General features: G+C 44.2%; 1 protein-coding gene, 1 long non-coding RNA gene and 1 pseudogene across 3 annotated transcripts in view; 2 read left to right on the top strand and 1 right to left on the bottom strand.

Moving 5' to 3' along the window:
• Positions 1-17,773, bottom strand: part of LOC146395285 (uncharacterized) — a 23,652-nt gene extending 5,879 nt beyond the window's left edge. The window contains exon 1 of one of the 2 annotated variants that reach the window (XM_085003863.1): positions 17,011-17,773. In XM_085003863.1, the coding sequence (XP_084859989.1) occupies positions 17,011-17,533 (523 nt within the window). In that variant the 5' untranslated portion in view covers positions 17,534-17,773. The remainder of the gene's footprint in view (positions 1-17,010) is intronic. The other variant, XM_085003864.1, reaches the window with a different exon arrangement.
• On the top strand, positions 3,755-12,024 carry LOC146395286 (large ribosomal subunit protein uL29 pseudogene; annotated as a pseudogene).
• On the top strand, positions 17,156-22,213 carry LOC110257452 (uncharacterized). Its single transcript, XR_002340060.2, has 2 exons — positions 17,156-17,689; positions 18,034-22,213. It is a non-coding gene; the product is annotated as an uncharacterized LOC110257452 (long non-coding RNA).

Genomic DNA, 22,213 nt, shown 5'->3' with positions numbered 1-22,213 from the left:
ATTTCTTCTCCCACGGTACTTGAGTATCCTTTCAGAGATAACCCATGCATTTACAAAGATTCTATAGATTCTTTTTATTTATGCAAATGGGAGCATACTAGATATACTGTTTTGCACTTTTTTTTTTTTTTAAACCCACGGAGTGAGGCCAGAGACTGAATCCGCATACTTGTGGATACCAGTCAGGTTCTTAACCTTCTGAGCCACAACAGGAATTCCCACTTTGCTTTTAAACTTGAAAATTCTGGAGATTTTTTCATATGAGTCTACAAAGAGCTGCCTAATTCTTTGTATGGCAGGACCATGATTTATTAAACCAGTCCCCTATGGATAGATATTTAGGATGTTTCTTTTCTATTATAAACAACAAATCAGGGAGTTCCCATTGTGGCACAGTGGAAATGAATCCGATTAGTATCCTTGAGGATTCAGGTTCAATCCCTGGCCTCACTCAGTGGGTCCGGGATCCAGCATTGCTGTGAGCTGTGGTGAGGTTGCAGATATGGCTCGGATCCTGTGTTGAGGTAGCTGTGGCACAGCAGAAGCTGTAGCTCCAATCTGACCCCTAGCCTGAGAACTTCCATATGCTGCCGGTGTGTCTCTAAAAAGCAAAACAAAAACAATGCTTCAGTGAATATCTTGACCATACATCATCCAGCATATGCTGGAATAGGTCTATAGGAGACATTCCTAGAATTGAAATTATGCGCTAAGTTCTTTGTATTACCTAATACTCCTAACAACAGTTTAAAGTGATCAGAGTTTCCATATGGCTCAGTGGTGAGCGAACCCAAATAGCATCCATGAGGACATGGGTTCCATCCCTGGCCTCGCTCAGTGGGTTGTAGGGCTCTGCCATTGCTGTGAGCTGTGGTGTAGGTCACAGACGCAGCTGGGATCTGGCGTTGCTGTGGCTGTGGCATAGGCCGGCGGCTATAGCTCCCATTGGAGCCCTGGCCTGGAAGCCTCCGTGTGCCGTGGGTGCAGCCCTAAACAGACAAAAAGTCCAAAATGTCCAAAAAAAAAAAAATCACAGTTTAAAGTGATCATAATTACACTGACTATGCAAGTGAGAAAACTGAGGCTCAGATTCATTGACTTGTACAAAGTCACACATTCTACTCAGCCTGACACCAGAGCTAACACACTCAATCTTTCCACTAGTGGTTCTCAAACTTTAGCACACGTGAATGTCACTGAGGGCCTGTTAAAACATAGATGATTGTGCCTACCATAAGAGTTTCTGATTAAGTTCATCTATGGTAAAGCCCAAGAATTTTCATTTCTAACAAGTTCCTGGGTGATCACTCTTTGAGAACCACTGTACTGTACTAGCTCTTCCACCTTCAGCTGTGCAGGTCGTCAGAAAAAGAAAGCAGCTGGTAGGTACACAGTTCCTGGCCTTGACAGGACCAGGGTTAAGAGGCACAGGAAAGGATTCCTGGAGCCCATGTATCTAAGTTGCATGAGGGCCCTGAGCAGTGCCTGGCTGGCACATAGTGTTCAGTAAATACTTGTTGAATGAATGAATAAGTAAATGAGGTACAACTACTCCATACAACTTGTTGCTGCCTCTTTTCCCAGTCCCTGCCGTGGGGAAGCTTCACCACCCACACTGGCTGAGATCCAGCTGCATGTTGTGAGAACCTGATATGGACTGAATGTTTGTGTCCACTCCCCACCCCTTCAATTCATATGTTGAAGCCTAACCCCCAATGTAATGATATTTGGAGGTAGCACCTTAGGAGATAACTAGGTTTAGAGGAAGTTTTGCAGGTTAGGCTGGCATGCTGGGATTAGCATCCTCATAAGAAGAGGAAGATGGAGTTCCTGTTGTGGTGCAGTGGGTTAAGAATCCGACTGCAGTGGCTGAAGTTGCTGCAAAGATGAAGGTTGGATCCCTGGCCCAGCACAGTCGGTTAAAGGATCTGGCATTGCAGCTTGGATTCAGTCCAAGACCCAGGAACTACCATATGCCGTGGGTTTGGCCACTAAAAAAAAACAAAAACAAAAACAGAGGAAGAATCCAGAGTTTTCTCTCTTTCTCCATCATTGGAGGACAGTGAGAAAGCAGTTGTCAGCAGGCCAGGAAAAGGACTTCATTGGGAGCTGAATCCACCAGCACCTTGATTTTGAACTTTCCAACCTCCAGAATTTGAGAAATAAATATTTGTTGTTTAAGACCTCAGTCCATGGTATTTTGTTATAGCAGCCCAAGCCGACTAAGAGCCCTTGAGAGTAGAGCTGTTTATTTCCTCCTATTCCTTCCTTGGCTTATAATGAACTCAAAGAGGCCACTAGGGCTATCTTATTAATGGAAAGGCAATGTCTCAGAATGGTAGAGCTCGATCAAGATAAGCTAGTCCAGTGCTCTCATTTATTATTATTAATAGCAACAGCTATAAGTCATAACACACCTATGCACTCGACATGCTTACTTTTTTTTAAAATTTAATTCCCTCTAATCTAATTCCCTGTATTTCCTTTCCCTTTATTCTGGTACACACAGCCTCTCTTTCCATTCCATGCAGTTGATGTGGCCAGTACCTCTCTACACACACATACACAAACCATGGGAAAGATTTAAACTGGGGAGTTTGGGAGGAGACCTGAAGTCTGTGAAACACCCCTGCTGCACTGACAGAGACATCCCACAAACATGAAGGAACAAAGTTTTCAGGGTCATGCATTGTGGCACCCACACACCAGCCCACCTCTTCAAGGTGCTGACTCTTACAGAGATAGATTCCTAAGGGGGTAGGGGGCTTGAGGACCCCCAAAGCTTCTTCCAACTTCTCCCTATGTGACCTCAAGTCCTGCTCCTGCTGCCTCCCTCCCCCAGTAGGCCTCTGTCCTGGGCTCCCTTCCATGCTGGTGCCCTTGCCCTTGACTCCCCAAGGCCAGACTTAATAGCAGAAAATGTCTAGGCCCCAGGCCTGTGGTCAAGCAACACCTCAGAAGCCATTTGTCGGGCAGGCGGAGTGAAGGAGGTCATTAGGGAGAGAATTTCAGGGGCCATGTCAGATTCAGCTGGGCAGCAGTACTTCCGGCAGCAATCCGATTCAACTGACATTACTGAACGCCGAGGAGGCAGCCCTCAGGTAGTGGGGCAGGTGTAGCCAGGCAGAGATGCTGTCTGCCAAGCCGAGTCAGGCCAGGTGGTCAGGGAGGGACAGTCAGGCCGTCTCAGTCATTAGAAAGCCGGCCCCTGAGTTAGCCTCAGACGGTCAGCCAGAATCAGCCAGCGCGCAAACTCAGCCAGGCAGCCCGGCAGATGTGGTCAGTCCACACATCAGGCGGCTGATCCCACCTGTCCCATGGCCAGTCAGGCGGACCCGCCAGGCACAGAGGCTGTGGGGAGGCTACCAGTCAGGGTAGTCAGCCTCGTCAGACAGCCAGGCAGCAGACCCGCAGGCCTGGGTGTGGTCAGAATCAGCTGGTCAGGCTCAGTCCCCAAGCCAGTTCGGCAGAGCTGGGGTCAAAACGCTGGCACAGAGAAACAGGTGAACTGGTCAGTCAGTCACAGAGGGCCTCAGTCAGATGCAGCTTGTTGAGCACAGATGGCGTCTGGTCAGTCAGATGCAGTTAGATCGACTCAGTCAGTCACGCCCTGTCAGGCTCAGAAGCCATCAGCCAGGTAAGGGTCAGGTAAGCTGTAGTCAGGCAGACAGATGACGCGGTCTTGGTCCATCAGGCACCTATGAAATCCGTGTTCAGTCAGACACGGCCAGACAGACGCAGATTATCAGGCATGATGGCGTCCGCAGTCAGCCAGACGCAGTCCGCGGATAACATGCAGTCTGTTCAGACTCTGAGAAAGTCAGTCAGAGCTCCCTGGGGACCGCAGAATCCGGGGACTGAGGCCAGGGCCCTCCTTCTGGGCGGAGCCTTCTATGGGGGCGGGGCTTCGTCCCCGCTCTGGGCCGCCCTCCTTTCCCCTCCCAGTAGCCTCCGGGCGTTGGCTCGGCAGCCGCGGAGCCAGCTTCAATCACTCTTTCCCCGACCCGGGCCCCGCCTCGCCCCGCGCGCCGGCGGAGTGGAGACCCCGACCGGTTGTAGAGGGGTAGCGGAGTTGGTCAGGCCGTGCTTGGCTGGGCGGCAGAGGCTGTGGGTCGTCCCTTTTGTTATCGTCTTGTACAGACGGGGTTGCTTACACAGTGACAGAGACCCAGAAGCTCTGGATCGCGTGCTCCTCGCCAACCCTTCACTGCCCCTCAGGAGGAATCAAATTTTCCTAAGCAGAGGTGGTATAGAGAAGAGATAACAGCCCATGCAAAGTGGTGCTTAGGGTTCTCAAGGCTTAATAATGATTAGGGCCAACACTTACTTTGTACCAAGTGCTGTAATAACAGCTTCGTGTACAAAATTCACTTGAGCCTCACCATTTTCCTTTGAGGAAATAATGATTTCCTTTTCACATATGAGGAAACCGAAGCAAAGAAGTGTTGGTGACTTGACCAGACTCAGAAGGCTACAAGGTGTAGGAGTCAGGATTGAAACCCAGGCAGTTTAACTCCTGACATTGGCTCCTGGGCCCTCCACACACGAGCGGCCCCTTCCTTGTGACCTCTGAGGGCAGAGCATGAGCCCCCTTCAGCAGACCTCCCAGGTGAGCTTCAGGACACCTAACCTTGTGCTGGGCTTTGCAGCATAAGAGGCCTCTTGGAGTCTCTGCTTCAAGGATCAGAATAAGGAGCTACCAAAATCAGGAACCTGGCCAAACCAGGGGACAAACTATGGGTCTGTCTCATGCAGTTCAGAAAAAGGGGAAGCCTGTGAGATCAAAGAAGTCAGGGCCAAGACGCCACTGAATGTTGTTGTCTGGGGAATCCTATGAGCAGGGCCTCCGGCTTCAAGTTTAAAGATCTTTGAACAAATTCTAGCAATGTGAGACAGGAGTTAGAAACACATCACAAGTCATAAACTCAAATGCTTACAAGGGGCAGAAAGGTAATGAAGTCATGAAAACAAGCCAAGTGCCCAGCTCTCAACTTCTGCGTCTTGACTTCTGCCCACTGTGTCATCAGACATCTGCTGTCTCTAGCCTTCTGAGTAAAGTTAAAGTCAATTAACATTACATCTCAGTTTTTCCAACTGTATACTGGGAAGGAAAGTTGGCTTTATCTCACAAGGTGAAATTTTATAACAATTAAACATGTTTTTGTATGTAGAAAATATTTTGTGAGCTGCAACATACTCTGTAAAGAGGAGGGATGAAGAGGTTGACTGAATATCTGTTGTACATCGGCGACCTGGTCTATGGGTTCTGACAGCATTCCTCTGGCAGAGCTTGGCACCCATCTTGAACAGAAAATGAGAATGCCCTTCAGAAAGCATTCTTTTTTTTTTTTTTTTTTTTTTGTCTTTTTGTCTTTTTGTCTTTTGTTGTTGTTGCTGTTTCTTGGGCTGCTCCCGCGGCATATGGAGGTTCCCAGGCTAGGGGTTGAATCGGAGCTGTAGCCACCGGCCTACGCCAGAGCCACAGCAACGTGGGATCCGAGCCACGTCTGCAACCTACACCACAGCTCACGGCAACGCCGGATCATTAACCCACTGAGCAAGGGCAGGGACCCAACCCGCAACCTCATGGTTCCTAGTCGGATTCGTTAACCACTGCGCCACGACGGGAACTCCCAGAAAGCATTCTGACTTAACCTAGGTCACAAACTTCTGTGTGATGGAACCAGATTTAGAATTTAGGTCTAGGAGTTCCCACCATGGTATAGTGGGTTAAGAATCTGACTGCAGCAGCTCAGGTAGCTGTGGAGGCGAGGGTTCAATCCCTGGTCTGGCACAATTGTTAAAAGGATCTGGCATTGCTACAGCTATAGCATAAGTTGCGGCTGTGGCTCGGATTCAGTCCTTGGCCTGAGAACGTTCATATGTCACAGGTGCAGCCATTAAAAAAAAAAAAAAGAAGAAGAAGAAGAAGAATTTAGGTCTGTCTGACTTTTAAGACCAGTCTTCTGCACTACTTGTTTTGCAAAGCATTGCCTGGGTCTCATTGGTTGCACTGAGATTATTTCAGGTGGAACTCAAATGAACATTTAACAATAGTTGTATGGTTTTCGCCATTTTCAGTTTTAGAGGAAGCTTATTGATACTGCAGAAGTCCTAAATTTCACATAGCCAGGATGTAGTGAGCTGAAAATATCCTCCCAAAGATATAGACATCTAATCTCTGGAACCTGTAGATATTATTTGGAAAGAGGATCTTTGAAGATGTGAGTAAATTAAGGATGCTAAGAAGAGGAGATCATCCAGGATTATCCAAGTGGGCACGAAATGCCTTATAAGAGGGAGGCAGAGAGAGAGAGGCAGACAGACACACAGAGAACAGAAGGAGATGATGCAACCTCAGAAGCAGAGATCAGAGTGGTGTGGCCACAAGTCAAGAAATACAGGCAGCCACAAGCTGGAAGAGGCAAGCATGGATTCTTCCTTACAGCCTCTGGAAGGAACATGGCCCTCTCAACATCCTCACATCAGCCCAGTAAAACTAATCTTGAATTACTGGCCTCTAGGACTCTGAGACAATGTATTTCTGTTGTTTTCAGCCTTGTGGTAATTTGCTGAATCAGCCACAGGAAACAAATATACAGGTATATATGTCTTCAAAATTCATGCTCCAAACCACTAGTATATACATAGTCACCCCCTCTTTTTTTGGCCACACCCGAGGATGTGGAAGTTCCCAGGCCGGGGATGGAACCCAAACCACATCAGTGACCCGAGCCATTGCAGTGAGAATACCAGATCTTTAACCTACTGAGCCACCAGGGAACCGCCCCATCTTTAAAAAAAAAAAATAAATTTATTATTTTATTTTATTTTATTTTATTTATTTATTTTTTTGGTCTTTTTGCTATTTCTTGGGCCGCTCCCGCGGCATATTGAGGTTCCCAGGCTAGGGGTCCAATCGGAGCTGTAGCCACTGGCCTACGCCAGAGCCACAGCAACGCGGGATCCGAGCCGCGTCTGCAACCTACACCACAGCTCAGGGCAACGCCGGATCGTTAACCCACTGAGCAAGGGCAGGGACCGAACCCGCAACCTCATGGTTCCTAGTCGGATTCGTTAACCACTGCGCCACGACGGGAACTCCAATTTATTATTTTAAATTAACTTTATATTTACAGAAAATAAATGTAAATCTTTGATTTACAGAGTACAGAAATTTTCCACAGCACAGACAGTTCCCATATACTCCTCCTCCAGTTTCCCATATTGCTAACATCTTACGTGATTATGGTGCATTTGTCACAACTAAGAAACCAGTCTTGATACCTTCCTATTAACTGAACTCTACACTTTATTTGGATTTCACTAGCTTTCCCCCTAACATCCATTTTCTTTTTCTTTTTCTTTTTTTCTTTTTAAAGCCGTACCTGCGGCATATAGAAGTTCCCAGGCTAGGAGTCAAATCGGAACTGCAGCTCCTGACCTGTGCCACAGCCACAACAATGTCAGATCCAAGCCAATGCTGCAACTTACACCACAGCATGCAGGAACACTGAACTTTTTTTTGGTCTTTTTGCCTTTTCTAGGGCTGCTCCCATGTCATATGGAGGTTCTCAGGCTAGGGATCTAATCTGAGCTTTTTGCTGCTGGCCTACGCCAGAGCCACAGCAATGCAGTATCCAAGCCACATCTGCAACCTACACCACAGCTCACGGCAACACCGGATCCTTAACCCACTGAGCAAGGCCAGGGATCAAACCTGAAACCTCACGGTTCCTAGTTGAATTCGTTAACCACTGCGCCACAACGGGAACTCCAGGAACACTGAACTCTTAATCCACTGAGTGAGCCAGGGATTGAACCCACATCCTCATAGACATTATGTCAGGTTTTTAACCCACTGAGCCACCACAGGAACTACTAACACCCGTTTTCTATTCCAAGATCCCATCCAAGACATTACATTACATTTAGTCTTCACGTCCCCTTAGTCTCTTCTGGCCTGGGACAATTTCTCAGACTTCCCTCGTGTTCCATGACCTTGACAGTTTTGAGGAATACTGGTTAGGTATCTTATAGAATATTCCTCAATGTGTCTTTCTCTGATGTTTTTCTTATGGTTAGACTGTGGTCATGGGTTTCGGTGAAGGATATCACAGAGATAAAGTGCCCTTTTCATGACATCATGTCAGGTGTACACGCTATCAACATGACTTGACCAGTTTGAGTACCTGGCCAAGAAGGTAGTGTGTGCCAAGTTTCTCTCCCGTGAAGTTACTTGTTTTTCCTCTCTTTTTCCTCTCTGAAAGCAAGCCTCTAAGTGCAACCCCACTGGGGGGAACTAAGCTTCATATGTGGAGGGGATAAATATTTGGAATTCTTCTATTAGGAAGATTTGTCCCTTCTCCCCCATTTATTTATTTATTCAATTATTTATTTATGTCAGTATGGACTCATGGATATTTAGTTAATACTTTGGGCTATAATCTAGTACCACATTATTTCTTTTGTAGCTCAAATTGCTCCAGCTTTGGCCATTGGGAGCACTTTCAGGACTTCTCTTGTGTCCCTTTGACACCAATTGTTTTGTATCTTGGTTACACTTAGATAACTTCAAACGCAACTCAGATGATCTTTTTTGAAGAGTTGCATATTTACCACATGTTAGGAAAACATAGAACCTGCATGTCGAACTGATTATTTCACAAATACCACTGAGGGAAAGGCTAATGTAGTAATAATTGTGCTAAGTGAGTCAATTCACGGAGAACTATTAAGTAAAAACAGGTATTGATGCTACATAGGTATGGAGGAAGTTGTTAAGCTGATTAGGGAATGATTCAAGTTTGAGGAACTCTGTACTAAAGCAGAACCAAGTCCCAAATTCAGGCAATGATGATGACAATGAGGATTATGAGCAGCCTCTCTGGGACACACCCACACACAATCCAATCCCAGGGCCCTGCTGCCAACTAGGCATGCCTCAGTGCAAATGCGTGCTGATGTGGATAACCATGGAACTGCGCATGACCAGGTCCGGAAGGGAAGGATGCTGCACTGTGTTTGTTTCCCAAATGAGCTGCGTGGGTGGCTTGCAGCTCAGCACCATTCCCACTAATGAGCTTGGAGCCTTTGGCCTAACAAACATGTTCCATGTCACAGGACTGACATGTGATGTTTCCTGAGGAGAAGTGCCAGGAAGGCTCATTATTTTTACTTTTTCCCCTTGTTTCATCCTTGAACTGAGACTGGCAGAAAGATGTGGCAAAGACAATGGTCAGATCTGGTGTACCCCTGGATCTGAGTCTTGTCTGGGGTCTCCAGTCCATTCCCCCAGCCCCACTGACAATGCTCAGCATTGAACTGGAGCATTTAGCTCGCCCCATTCTGCAGGATCCTGAGCCCTGACTCAGGCCCTGAATCTGCCTCCTGACTGAGCAGTGATGTCTCAGAATTTCTGGCCTCATCTTAAATAGAAAGCCCTTAAATAAAGAAGTATTTTGGCAGCTTCTGGTCTGAGCTGTGTGTGGCTGTAGGCTGCTGTGTGCTTGGGTGTCTAATCTTCTATAGTGCCTTCTCAGGGAGCTCTGGAGTCACATGACCTGGGTTAGAATCCTACGTCTTCCTAAGAACTAGCTAAGTTACACAGCCTCTCATCTCTTAAAGGAGGAAAATAATAGTACCTGTGCAAATTAAATGAAACAATATACATAAACTGTTTAGCATGGTGGCTGGCCCATAGTAAGTGCCCCCAAAATTCATTCATTTGTTTAACAATTATTAATGTCTACTGTATGCCAGGAATACTACTGGCTGCCAAGGACACAAGAGAAAACAAGGAAAAAATAAATAAACTAGCAAATTAGGAGTCCCTTGGTGGCCTAGCAGTTAAGGATTCTGCATTGTCACTGCTGTGGCTCAGGTTTGACCACTGGCCTGGGAACTTCCACATGCTGCAGGTGCAGCCAAAAATAAAATCAAATAAACTAGCAAATTAATAAATAAGGTAAATGTTAGAACAGCAGGGAAGAAGGAGGCAGAGGCTGGAGCAATGAGATTGCAAGCAGGGTTATTAACAGAGTGATCAGAGCTCTGAGCAAGCAAGACTCAGGCCCCGTTCCCCCCCACACACACAGAGGCGTGATTGGTTTTTTATAGACAGGGGTCCTTCTGTTGAGCCTTGTAGTCTGTGGCCTTGGGGCTATCTTTGCCTTTGAGAACTCTTCTGTTACATGGGCCTGTTGGTTAAGAAGGAGTCTGCAAGTCTGGATTAGGCTGGGTTATGTTGATTTTTTGTCATATAGGCCTTGTTTCACTTTCTACCTCAAAGTAAAGTACATAAAGCCAAAACCTGTGTACAGTGCCTTGCCTAGAAGTACACCGTCTTGTTAGTTATTCATAAAACAATGAGATATTGTGATGGATGAATGAAGGAAATAAATTGGGTCATGTGATACCCAGAAGAAATCTTTTAGAGACAGGGAGGTCAGGAAACATACTCTAAAGAAATAATGATGGAACTGAGACCTATAAGATAAGAAGAAACTTAGTCTTGCCAAGAGCCAGGTGAAGAACCTTCCAGGCAGAGGCAACAGCATGCATACTCTGAGGTTGAGAAGAGCTTGAAGAATGGAAAGAATAGCAAGGGGGTCTGGGATGTAATGACAGAGACCAGTAAGCCATGGTAAGAAGTTTGGGTTTGGGGAGTTCCCACTGGGATACGGTGGGCTAAGGATCTGGCTATAGTGACTTGGGTCACTGTGGATGTGCAGGTTCCATCCCCAGCCCAGTGCAGTGGGTTAAAAGGATCTGGTGTTGCTACAGCTCTGGCATAGGTCTCAGGTATGGGTCAGATTCACTCCCTGGCCCTGGAACTTCCATATGTCAAGGGTGTGGCCATAAAATTTAATTAAATTAATTAATTTATTTTTTGTCTTTTGTCTTTTTAGGGCCGCACTCCCAGCATATGGAGGTTCCCAGGCTAGGGGTATAATCGGAGCTGTAGCTGCTGGCCTACGCCACAGCCACAGCAACACTAGATACAAGCTGTGTCTACGACCTACACCACAGCTCACGGCAACGCCGGATCCTTAACCTACTGAGCAAGGCCAGGGATCGAACCTGCAACCTCATGATTCCTAGTCGGATTCATTTCCACTGCAAGCCACAAAATTTTTAAAATTTGAAAAAGAAAATAAAAGTCTGGATTTTGTCCAAAGTGCAATAAAAAGCCACTGAAGGTTGAAACAAGAGATTAACAAGATCTGATTTCTGATTAAAAGTTAACTCTGGCTTCTTCAGGGAGAATGGATTAGAAGGGAAGAATAGTAGAAGCAATCAGAACAAGAGGAGATTAGAATTTTTCCCTCCAAGAAGGCGGCACCAGCAGCTTGCATAGCAGCCAAGATTAAGGCTCAAGACCTTTGCAGCAAGAAAAGGAGCTGCTGAAACAACTGGAGGACCTGAAGGTACAGCTGTCCCAGCTGTGGGTCACTAAAGTGATAGGCGATTCGGCTTCCAAACTCTCCAAGATCTGAGTTGTTTGTACCTCCATTGCCTAGGTTCTCACCATCATTAACCAGACTCAGAAAGAGAACCAGAGAACCTCAGGAAATTCTATAAGGGCAAGAAGTACAAGCCTTTCTTGGATCTGTGGCCCGAGAAAATGCATGCCATGCGCTGCTGGCTCAAGAAGCAGGAAGATGAACACAAAGATCAAGAAACTGCAGGAGTTCCCGTCATGGCGCAGTGGTTAACGAATCCGACTAGGAACCATGAGGTTGCGGGTTCGGTCCCTGCCCCTGCTCAGTGGGTTAACGATCCAGCGTTGCCGTGAGCTGTGGTGTAGGTTGCAGACGCGGCTCGGATCCCGCGTTGCTGTGGCTCTGGCGTAGGCCAGTGGCTACAGCTCCGATTCAACCCCTAGCCTGGGAACCTCCATATGCCTCGGGAGCGGCCCAAGAAATAGCAACAGCAACAACAACAACAAAAAGACAAAAAAAAAAAAAAAAAAAGAAAAAGAAACTGCAGTACCCATTCCAGAACTGTGTGGTCAAGGCCTGAGATCCAGGTAACAATAAAACAATGCAATTGGCTGATGTTGGGGGCGGGGGGGAGAGTCTCTTAGAGTCGCCCAGATTAGAGATATTGCGGATTTGGACTAGGTTATAGATCAGCACTGTCCTTTAACTTTCGAGGAAGGTGGAAATGTTCTATATTTGTGTTCAAACAGTAACCACTAGCCACCTTAATCACTTGGAATGTGATTAGTGCAGCTGAGGAATTTTTAATTTCATATCGTTTTAATTAATTAAAATTTAAATAGCCTCCTGTAGTTAATTTCCAAAAATATACAAATAGCTCACACAACTCAATAACAAAAAAACAAACAACCCAATCAAAAAATGGGCAGAAAACCTAGAGACGCTTCTCCAAAGAAGAAATACAGATGGCCAATAGGCATATGAAAAGATGCTCAACATTGCTAATTATTAGAGAAATGAAAATCAAAACCACAATGAGATATCACCTCATGCCAGTTAGAAGTATCATCATTTAAAAATCTACAAACAATAAATGTTGGAAGGGGTGTGGAAAAAGGGAGCCCTCCTACACTGTGGGTGGGAATATGAATTGGAGCAAACCACTGTGGAGAATAGTATGGAGATTCCTTAAAAAACTAAAAATAGGAGTTCCTGTCATGGCTTATCAGAAATGAATCTGACTAGTATCCATGAGGACACAGGTTTGATCCTTGGCCTTGCTCAGTGGGTTAAGGATCCAACGTTGCCCTGAGCTGTGGTATAGGTTGCAGATGCGGCTCAGATCCTGTGTTGCCAGAGGCTACAGTTCCAATTCAACCCCTAGCCTGGGAACCTCCAAATGCTGTGGGTGCGGCCCTAAAAAAGATTAAAAAAAAACAAACACTAAAAACAGAACTACTATATGATCTAGCAATCCCACTCCTGGGCATCTATCTGGAAAAGAGGAAAACTCTAATTCAAAAAGGTACATGCATCCCAGTTCCTAGCAGCACTATTTACAATAGCCAAGACATGGAAACAACCCAAAAGCCTGTCAACAGATTTAAGATGCAGTATGTATACACAATGGAATATTACTCCACCATAAAAATGAATGAAATATTGCCATTTGCAGCAGCACAGATGGACCTAGAGAATATACTAAGTGAAGTAAGTCAGAGAAAGACAAATATTATATGATATCACTTATATGTGGAATCTAAAAAATAATACAAATGAATCTATATACAAAACAGAAATTGGAGTCCCCTGATAGCCTGGTGGTTAGTGATCTGGCATTGTCACTGCTGCGGCTTGGGTCACTGCTGTGATGTGGGTTTGATCCCTGGCCCAGGAACTTGCCAAAGGCCAAAAACAGCAGAAACAGACTCACAGATGTAAAAAACAAACTTATGGTTACCAAAGGGGAAGGGGGGGATAAACTAGGAGTATGGGATTAACAGATATGAACTACTATACATAAAATAAATAAGCAACAAGGATTTACTATATAACACAGGGACAATATTCAATATCTTGTAATAACCTATAATGGAAAATAATCTGAAAAAAATATATATATATCTACACACAGATATATACACACACACACCCATATAACTGAACCTCTTTGCTGTACACTTGAAACTAATACAATATTGTAAATCAACTATACTTCAATTTTTAATAAATAGCCTCCTGTGGCTAGTAGCTACTATATTGGACAGCACAGGAAATTAGGTGTATCTTAAATATATTTTGTTTTTGGTGTTTTTTTGTTTTTTGTTTTTTGTCTTTTCTAGGGCCGTACTCATGGCATATGAAGGTTCCCAGGCTAGGGGTATAATCAGAGCTGTAGCCTCGGGATCCGAGCTGTGTCTGCAACCTACACCACAGCTCATGGCAACGCCAGCTCCTTAGCCCACTGAGCAAGGCCCGGGATCAAACCCACAACCTCATGGTTCCTAATTGGATTCATTAACTACTGAGCCACGACAGGAACCTCCACTTAAATATATTTTGGAAGAAGATAGAACTTGTCATGGTTGGGAGACGGGGAGTGAGAGAAAGAAAGAGTGGAATTAGGAAAGATGTGTAGTTTTTTTGTTTTTTGATGGCCACACCCACAGCATATGAAAGTTCCCAGGCCAGGGGTGGAATCTGAGCTATGACCTATGCCACAGGTGTGGCAATGCTGGATCCTTTTTTTTTTTTTTTTTTTTTTTTTTTGTCTTTTTGCTATTTCTTTGGGCCGCTTCTGCGGCATATGGAGGTTCCCAGGCTAGGGGTCTAATCGGAGCTGTGGCCACCGGCCTACGCCAGAGCCACAGCAACACGGGATCCGAGCCGCGTCTGCAACCTACACCACAGCTCACGGCAACGCTGGATCGTTAACCCACTGAGCAAGGCCAGGGATCGAACCCGCAACCTCATGGTTCCTAGTCGGATTCGTTAACCACTGCGCCACGACGGGAACTCCCAATGCTGGATCCTTAACCCCCTGCACCACAGTGGGAATTCCTGTAGTTTTTTTATTTGGGAACTGGGTGGATGATACTACCATTTACTGACTTGGAGAAGAGCAGGCTCTGGGGAAATTATCAAGAGTTGTGTTTTGCACAAGAGGAATTTAAGATACTGCTGGAATATTCAAGTAGAGATATCAAGTAGAAAGCAAGTTGTGTACATGTTTGCCATCATCATCTGTAGGTTCCAGCAGTACCAACCTCTTGGCGGCTTAGAAATGGAACCAGGAACTCCACACTGAGACTTTCCTTCTCCTTGCCTTGTTATTATGCCAGTCATCCACCAGGACGGCCAGTCCTTGTTTGAAACCCTTGTATGATTCAAGGCTCCTCCTTCCCCTCCTCCATCTTCTTTCCAGGTATTGAGCCCTGGGGCTTCCTCCTTTGCAAAGCTAGAAACCCTCATGCCACCTGTTTTCTACTCCTGTAGCCATTTTCAAGGCTCAGGCCTTTGTCATCTCATTGTGGACTAGAGCCCAAGTGCCCAAAGCCCCTCATCTTCCAGCAGAAGGGTCTTTCTGATCATAGGATTTTCCTCATGGGAATCCTATCTGGGTCTGCATCAGAGTCTTAAGCCTGAACCAACCCTTTGATCTTCTAGAATGGTATCTACAGGTAATTGGAAGCCTCCACAAACTTTGAAAATCCAAAGAATGTTTCTCTTGGCATTAATTATTAAAATTAGAAACATACTTCTCAGCCATAACTTACATCACTTATCAGCAGTGTTTGACAGTGTTGATAACTCTCCCTTGAAACACTTTCTTCACTTGCTTTCAGGATACCTACCATATTCTATGGTCATTCTCCTACCATTCCTCAGTCTCCTTTGCTGGTTCCTTCTTATTGCCCTGAGCGCTACACATTACAGTGCCCCAGGGCTCCAGCCTCAGACCTCCTCCCCCTCTCTTTGTACTCCCTTGGTTCTTTCACGCAGCCTCATGGCTTTAAAGGTATCTATATATATACTGAAGTCTCCCAAAAGTATATATCCAGTTCAGACTCTCCCTTGAATGCCAGACTCACAAATCCAATGGTCTACTCGACAGAGTTCCTGTGTGGCTCAGCGGAAATGAATCTGATTAGCATCCATGAGAACGAAGGATGATTCCATGGCTCAGATTCCGTGTTGCTGAGGTTGTGGTGCAGGCTGGCAGCTATGGCTCCAACTTGACCCCCAGTGTGAGAACCTCCATATGCCGCAGGTGCAGCCCTAAAAAGAGAAAAAAGAAAAAAAATCCAATGGTCTACTCAACATCTCCACTTGAGCGTCAGACAGGCATCTCAAACTTACCATGTCCCAAACCAAACTCCCGATATTCTCCCCAAAACTCCCTCCTCCCATGGTTTCTCCCATCTCACTTAATGGCAGTTCCCTCCTTTATTTGCTCAGGCCAAAAGCCTTGGAGTCATCCTTGATTCCTTTCTTTCCCACTTCGCATCTGGTCTATCAGCAAATCCTGCAGGATGGACCTTACATGTATACTGAATTCAACCACTTTTCGCCATCTTTGCTGCCATCATCCTGGCATAAACCACTAATCTGTTTCACCCCATGTACTGCAGTAGCCTACTAGCAGTCTCCCTGCTTCTACCTCTAGCCCCACTTCAGCTTTTCTCCATGCTGCAGGTCAAAGCCCTCCAATGGCTTCCATTTCACTCAGAAAAAAACACCAAATTCCCTTTGCTGTCTTTCACATTACATAAGTAGTTTAACCTCTACACTCTTTTTTTTTTTTTTGTCTTTTCTGGGGCCGCTTCCCGCGGCATATGGAGGTTCCCAGGCTAGGGTCTAATCGGCAGCCTGTAGCTGCCGGTCTACGCCAGAGCCACAGCAAAGTGGGATCCGAGCGGCGTCTGCAACCTACACCGCAACTCAGGGCAACGCCGGCTCCTTAACCCACTGAGTGAGGCCAGGGATGGAACCCGCAACCTCATGGTTCCTAGTTGGATTCCTTAACCACTGAGCCACGACGGGAACTCCTAAGCTCTACACTCTTGCCTGCTCACTTTGCTCCAGTCTGTTTGCTGCACCTAGATCAAGCCAGCCCCATATAGCTATAGCTGTGCACTGGCAGCTCCCTCTGACAGGAAGGGTCTTCCACCTAACAACCCCTTGAATGGCTCATTCCCTCACCTCCAGATGTCTGTTCAAAAGTTACCTGGCCACCATCTAAAACATTCCACACACACACTTCATATTCCCCTTCTCTCGTGTGCGCTTTTTTTTTTTTTTTTGGAAGCACTTTCACTATCTTTTACGCATTTTAAAGATTATCTGTTTTCCCTACTATAGAGTAAATTTCAAGACATTTTTGCGAGTTTTTTTTTTTTTCTTTCATCGTTGCCTTCCCCAGTGTTTATGTGACACAGAGTAGATGCTCAATAAATAGGTGGTAAGTGAGCGAAAGAATGAAAGATTGTAAAGAGCCTCCTTGTCCAACAGCGGAGCTGTGAGGGAATATAGAAATACGCATGCTCGGAGAATTCTGAAAAATTACCGTTTCGAAGCGCAAGCCAGGAGGGCGTGGAATTTACCTCAAGTGACGCCTCCCTCGTCCTTCCCCTCGGAACGTTTCCGTGCCGGAACCTTGGCTCGAGGGGCCCGGAGCGGTGCGAAGGCACTTCCGGTGCCCCTTCTCGCTTGCCAGTGAAGAGAACTGCCAAGTCAGTTCCGGCAGAGAGCGCGGTGAGAAGCGGATCGCGGCCTTCTGTCCCGGGGCCCTCCGGGCCCTCTGGCCTCGGCCAGCGGTGAACTGGGGGGCCCTGGGACAGGCCTGAACTGTGTCCTGCAGAGCTCCAGAGTCCTCGCGGCCGTCCATGGCCCAGGCCTTGGAGTAGCAGCGAACCTCTCCCCCACCCCCACCTCCGCGACCAAATGGCGGCGGACCCCGCGAGCCCAGGCCCAGCCGATCGCCGGGTCTCTTGGCCCAGCGCTGCAGGGCTTAGGCGAAGCCTCTGCCAAATCGCCTTTGGGAGTCCAGCGTGGCAGGGCGAGAAGAATGGCGGCCACTCGAACGCCATGGAGAGCCGTTAGAGCCTCGAGGGCCCGAGAAGGCTGCCACCCTTGGGCCTTGGAGCCGTGCGGATTTGGGACCTGTGGTGGCCGCTCTGTCCCGGTTGGACGAGACCTCACCTCATCCGGTAAACGACGGACAAAGGCCTTTACGGGCCCGGAAGGTGAGCGGAGCCCCATCAACGACGGGTGGAACGTTAGTGGGCCATCGTTGACTCTTGTTCTACCGAGACCTTGAAGTTAGAAATGGTAGAATAACGTACCACATGTGGCCAATAGGAAGTGCCCACCACCTTTTGGGAAGATTTATTGGCCGTTTAGAGAAGGCCTGTGTATATAATATGAAAAAGCTGCTCTCAACTTTCCCCCCAACCTTTCAGAAGAAAACTTTTTGCTACATCTAGGCCTCCTAGATGTAAAGAGGTTGCCGACGTATGATAAAGTAGAGTTAGAAAATCGCATGTCTTGTAAATGCCCATTTTGGGTTTTTTTTTTTTTAAATCAAAAGAAAAGGAATGTCTTCTGGAAATGACTTTGAGATGGAATTGTTTGACCACCTCTGAAGTGACATCAGGAGAGACAGAGATCCACGTTTGTTCAGTGGGTTAGAGGACATGGAGTGGAAGATTTCGAGGAAGAAGAAGGTTCTGTGCCAGACTCGTCATACTTAGAAGACATTTGCATATTATAACCATTGTTTTGTGTGTGCATTTTATTCCTCACTTCTATATATAGTTGACAATAAGTACTTTTTGGAAATATCTAGGCTTTCTAGATTTTCTGAAGTGCCTGACATATGTTAAAAGTAGAGGTAGTAAAAAGACATCTTTTTGTGTATGATAGAAATATCTTTTTGTTAAAACTCATATGAAATATTGTTTATTTGGGGGGAGGGGGGTTGGCCAAACCACCTCTTTGAATAGTGCATTGTGTTTGTGCACTGGTTCAAGGTCGGGGGAGGAGAAGGAAGTGCAAAGAGCTCTTTGCTAGTGTTTATAGCAAGGCAAGGTTAACCATTGTTCTTTTTACGTGCATTTCGTTTCACTTTGTGTGTATATAGTGTACATAACGGACAAATGAGTCCTAATTTACAACATCTGGTCCTTCTAGATGTTAAAGAGGTTGCCAGTGTATGATAGAAATAGAGATAGTAAACTAATACCATCCTATACATTTTGTGTCCTGAAAATGTGAGCATTATAGCCCTCTGGGTTGGTAGAGGGGGGAGAGAAGAGAAGGGGGGTGGTCTTATGCTAGAATGCTCACATTTGGAAGACACTTTCAGATTATAACTGTTACATGTCGCAGTTTATTGAGACTGCTCTGTATATAGTGGACAAATTAAGTCCTTATTTGAAACATCTAGTCCACCTAGATGTTTAGAAGTGCCCGACGTATGTTAAATGTAGAGGTAGTAAAATATCACTTTGTAAATAGCTTTTAGCTAAAATTCATAGGAAATATTGTCTTTTGAAAATGGAATTGTTAAACCACCTCTGTGACCAGTAGTTTGGAGTAGGTGAGAAGGAAAGAATTGCAAAAGGTAATATGCTAGTGTGTTTGGACGTTTTCAGACAAAACCATTTTTTGTATGTTAGGTGCATTTTGCTTTTCTGTGTATATAGTGTATATAATGGACAAATGAGTCCTAATTTTGCAACATCTAGTCTCTAGATGTTAAAGAGGTTGCCAGTGTATGACAAAATAGTAAGATTTACATATTTTTTACACTTTGTGTTGAAATTTATAGGAAAGCTTGTCTTCTGTAGATGACTTTTGGATATGAATTTGTTCATTCACCTCTAAGCATTACACATTGCCTGTACTTGTCCACTGAATTCATGGTGGAGAGAAGGAAGTGAGGGAGGGAATGCTTCAGGCCAAAATGGTCATATTTAGAAGATACCTCAGATTATAACCATTGTTACACGTGTGCAATTTTATTTAACAGTGCTGTGTACTTAGTGAACAAGTAAGTTCTTATATGAAATATCTAGTCTTGCTGGGTATTTAGAAGTGCTTGATGTATTTAAAAGTAGTAGTAGTAAAATAATGCTTCTTGTAAATAGCTTTTAAAAACATGGGAAATGCTGTCTTTGGAAATGGAATTGTTAAACCTCCTCTGACCAGTATACTCTGCTCATTCATTGGGTTGATGGAAGTGGGAGGGAAGATTGCAAAAACATGTTTTGCTAGTGTGTACTAAAAAATTTCACCTTATTGGTTGCTCTATGTTACATGCATTTTGTTTAACTTTACTGTATATATTATGTATATACTGGACAAATGGGTTCCAATTTTATAATATCTAGTCTCTAGATATTAAAAAGAGGTTGCCAATGTATGACAAAAGTAGAGTTAGTAAACTAACACATTTTGTACACTTGTGTTAAATTCCATTGAAAGGCTGTCTTCTGAAAAGGACCTTTGGAAATAAAATTGTAAATCACATCTAAGTGACACATGTGCCTGAACTCAGCCACTGTTGGATGGACAGTGGGAAGGAAGAGTTAGGAGCAATGAAGCATTCTAATAAGCTAGAATGTTTCTGTGTAGAAGACACTTTCATATATAACCATTTTTACATGTGTGTGGTTTATTCAACACTACTGTGTATATATAGTGGACAAACTTAAGTCCTTATTTGAAACATCTAGTCTTTCTAGATGTTTAGAAGTGCACAAAGTATGTTAAAAGTAGAGGTAGTGAAATAACATTTTGTAGATATCTTTTTGTTAAAATTCATATGAAATATTGCCTTTTAGAAATGGAATAATCAAACCACCTCTTTGAGCAGTGCACATTATTTTATTTGTGCTGGTTCAAGGAGGAAGAAAGTACAAAGGGCTTTATACCAATATGTTTATAGTTAGGAGAGATTAACCATCGTCCTGTATGTCTGTGTTTTGCTTTACTTAGTTGTGTATATAGTGTACATAAAGGACAGATGTCCAAATTTACATCTAGTCTTCCTAGATGTTAAAGAGGTTGCCAATGTATGACAAAAGTAGTTAGAAAATAAATACATTGTGAATACTTTGTTAAAATTCATACGAAAAATTGTTCTGAAAGCAACTGGAGGAGATGAAATTGTTAGAATCCCCTCTAAGCATTTCAGATGCTTTATTACACTTGCTTACTAGGTTGATAGAGATGAGAAGGGGAAGGGTTCTAGGCCCGTGTTCCTGTTTAGAAGACACTTTGAGATTATAGCCTTTGTGTGCAGTTTATTCAATACTACATGTATGTATAGTAAACTAAAATCCTTATTTGAAACATCTAGTCTTTCTAGATGTTTAAAAGTGTACAACATATGCTAAAAGTAGATAATTAACACCTTTTAAGATTTTTTTCTGTTAATTCATAGGAATGGTCATATTTGGGGAATGGGATTGTTAAACTTGAGCCTTGGAGAGTATGCTGACTGATGACTGGGGTGGTGGGGGTTGGGGGGGACAGGGAAGGAAGCTCAGAGAAGGGTTCTGTGCTCATGAGTCTTTAGAAAGCTTCAGATTTTCTAACCATTGTTCTGTTTGTGTGTTTGAGTTAATATTGCTGTGTATTAAAGAATAAACAAGTCCCAGTGTCCAAAGTATATTGAAAGTAGAAGTAGTAAAATAATTCCTTTATAAATGCCCTTTTGTGGGTTTTTAGGAAGGGCTATGACTTCTGGGAGTGTCTATGTTAATCCACCTTTTGTAGCTAGATGTAGTCCTGTAGTTAGTCACTGAAATGCTGGAAGAGGGTTAAGAGGAAGGGTGAAGGGAAGGGCTCTTGGCTATTATCTCCATATCTAGACAGTTTTAGTTTATAACCATAGGTCTATATGTGCATTTTTGTAAAGTTTCTGTTTATTGTGGACAAGGTTCATTCTTTATCTTGCAACATCTATGTCCCAGGATAACATTAGATAAAAAGTAGAGTTAGTGAGTTAACCAATTTGTAAATAAATATCTTTGTTACAATGATATAAAACAGCATCTTGGACATGAATTGTTAAAGTCTCAGAAATGTATGTCAGGACTTGTTCACTAGGTTGGCAGCAGAGGGGCAGAAGGAAAGTATAAAGGGAGGGTTGTATGCGAATGTGTTCATATTTATATTTTGGTGATAACCATTGATGTGGGTGCATCTTTTGGCTGTAATATAAGCAATTCAGTGGAAACATACCTCCTTGCTAATATTTTAATAGTTTGGATAATTAGTCCTCTTAGAGGCATTATACTTTATGTACTCTGTTGCTTTATGTGTCATTTTTAATTGAACATAAGGGAATGTAGTATTTTAATCATAACTCTACCAATATCTTTATCTTGAAGCCTGTTGCTATTTTTGTCTTTTATGTAATTTTATCGCTAAGAAAGGCAGGATTACATTTTTTTTCCTTCCAGATCGAGTTGGTGTAGTATATTCTTGGTTATCAAAATAAAATACTCATATAGCTTTGGGACTTTGAAATGGTAAATATTCATGATGTGTGAAAAAGCATGATACATAACTATGATCTTAATTACATAAAAATGGATGCTTCATTGTGTAGATACACAAACGAAATCTAGAAGGACATATCAACCTGTAAACTGCTTGATTATGGATGACTTTGTTTTTTGCTTCCTATTTGCTTGTGTTTTTCAGTTTCCTATTATGCACATGTTAACTTTTAAGAAATAAATTTTACTTAAAAAAGC

Source organism: Sus scrofa, chromosome 17 (genome assembly GCF_054392235.1).
Source record: "Sus scrofa isolate SSC_HxYL_T2T_F1_AM1 chromosome 17, Sscrofa_HxYL_maternal_Yorkshire_Landrace_v2.0, whole genome shotgun sequence".
NCBI lineage: Eukaryota > Metazoa > Chordata > Mammalia > Artiodactyla > Suidae > Sus > Sus scrofa.
Note: the sequence above shows the minus strand (reverse complement) of the source record. Positions and strands in the feature narration are given on the sequence as shown.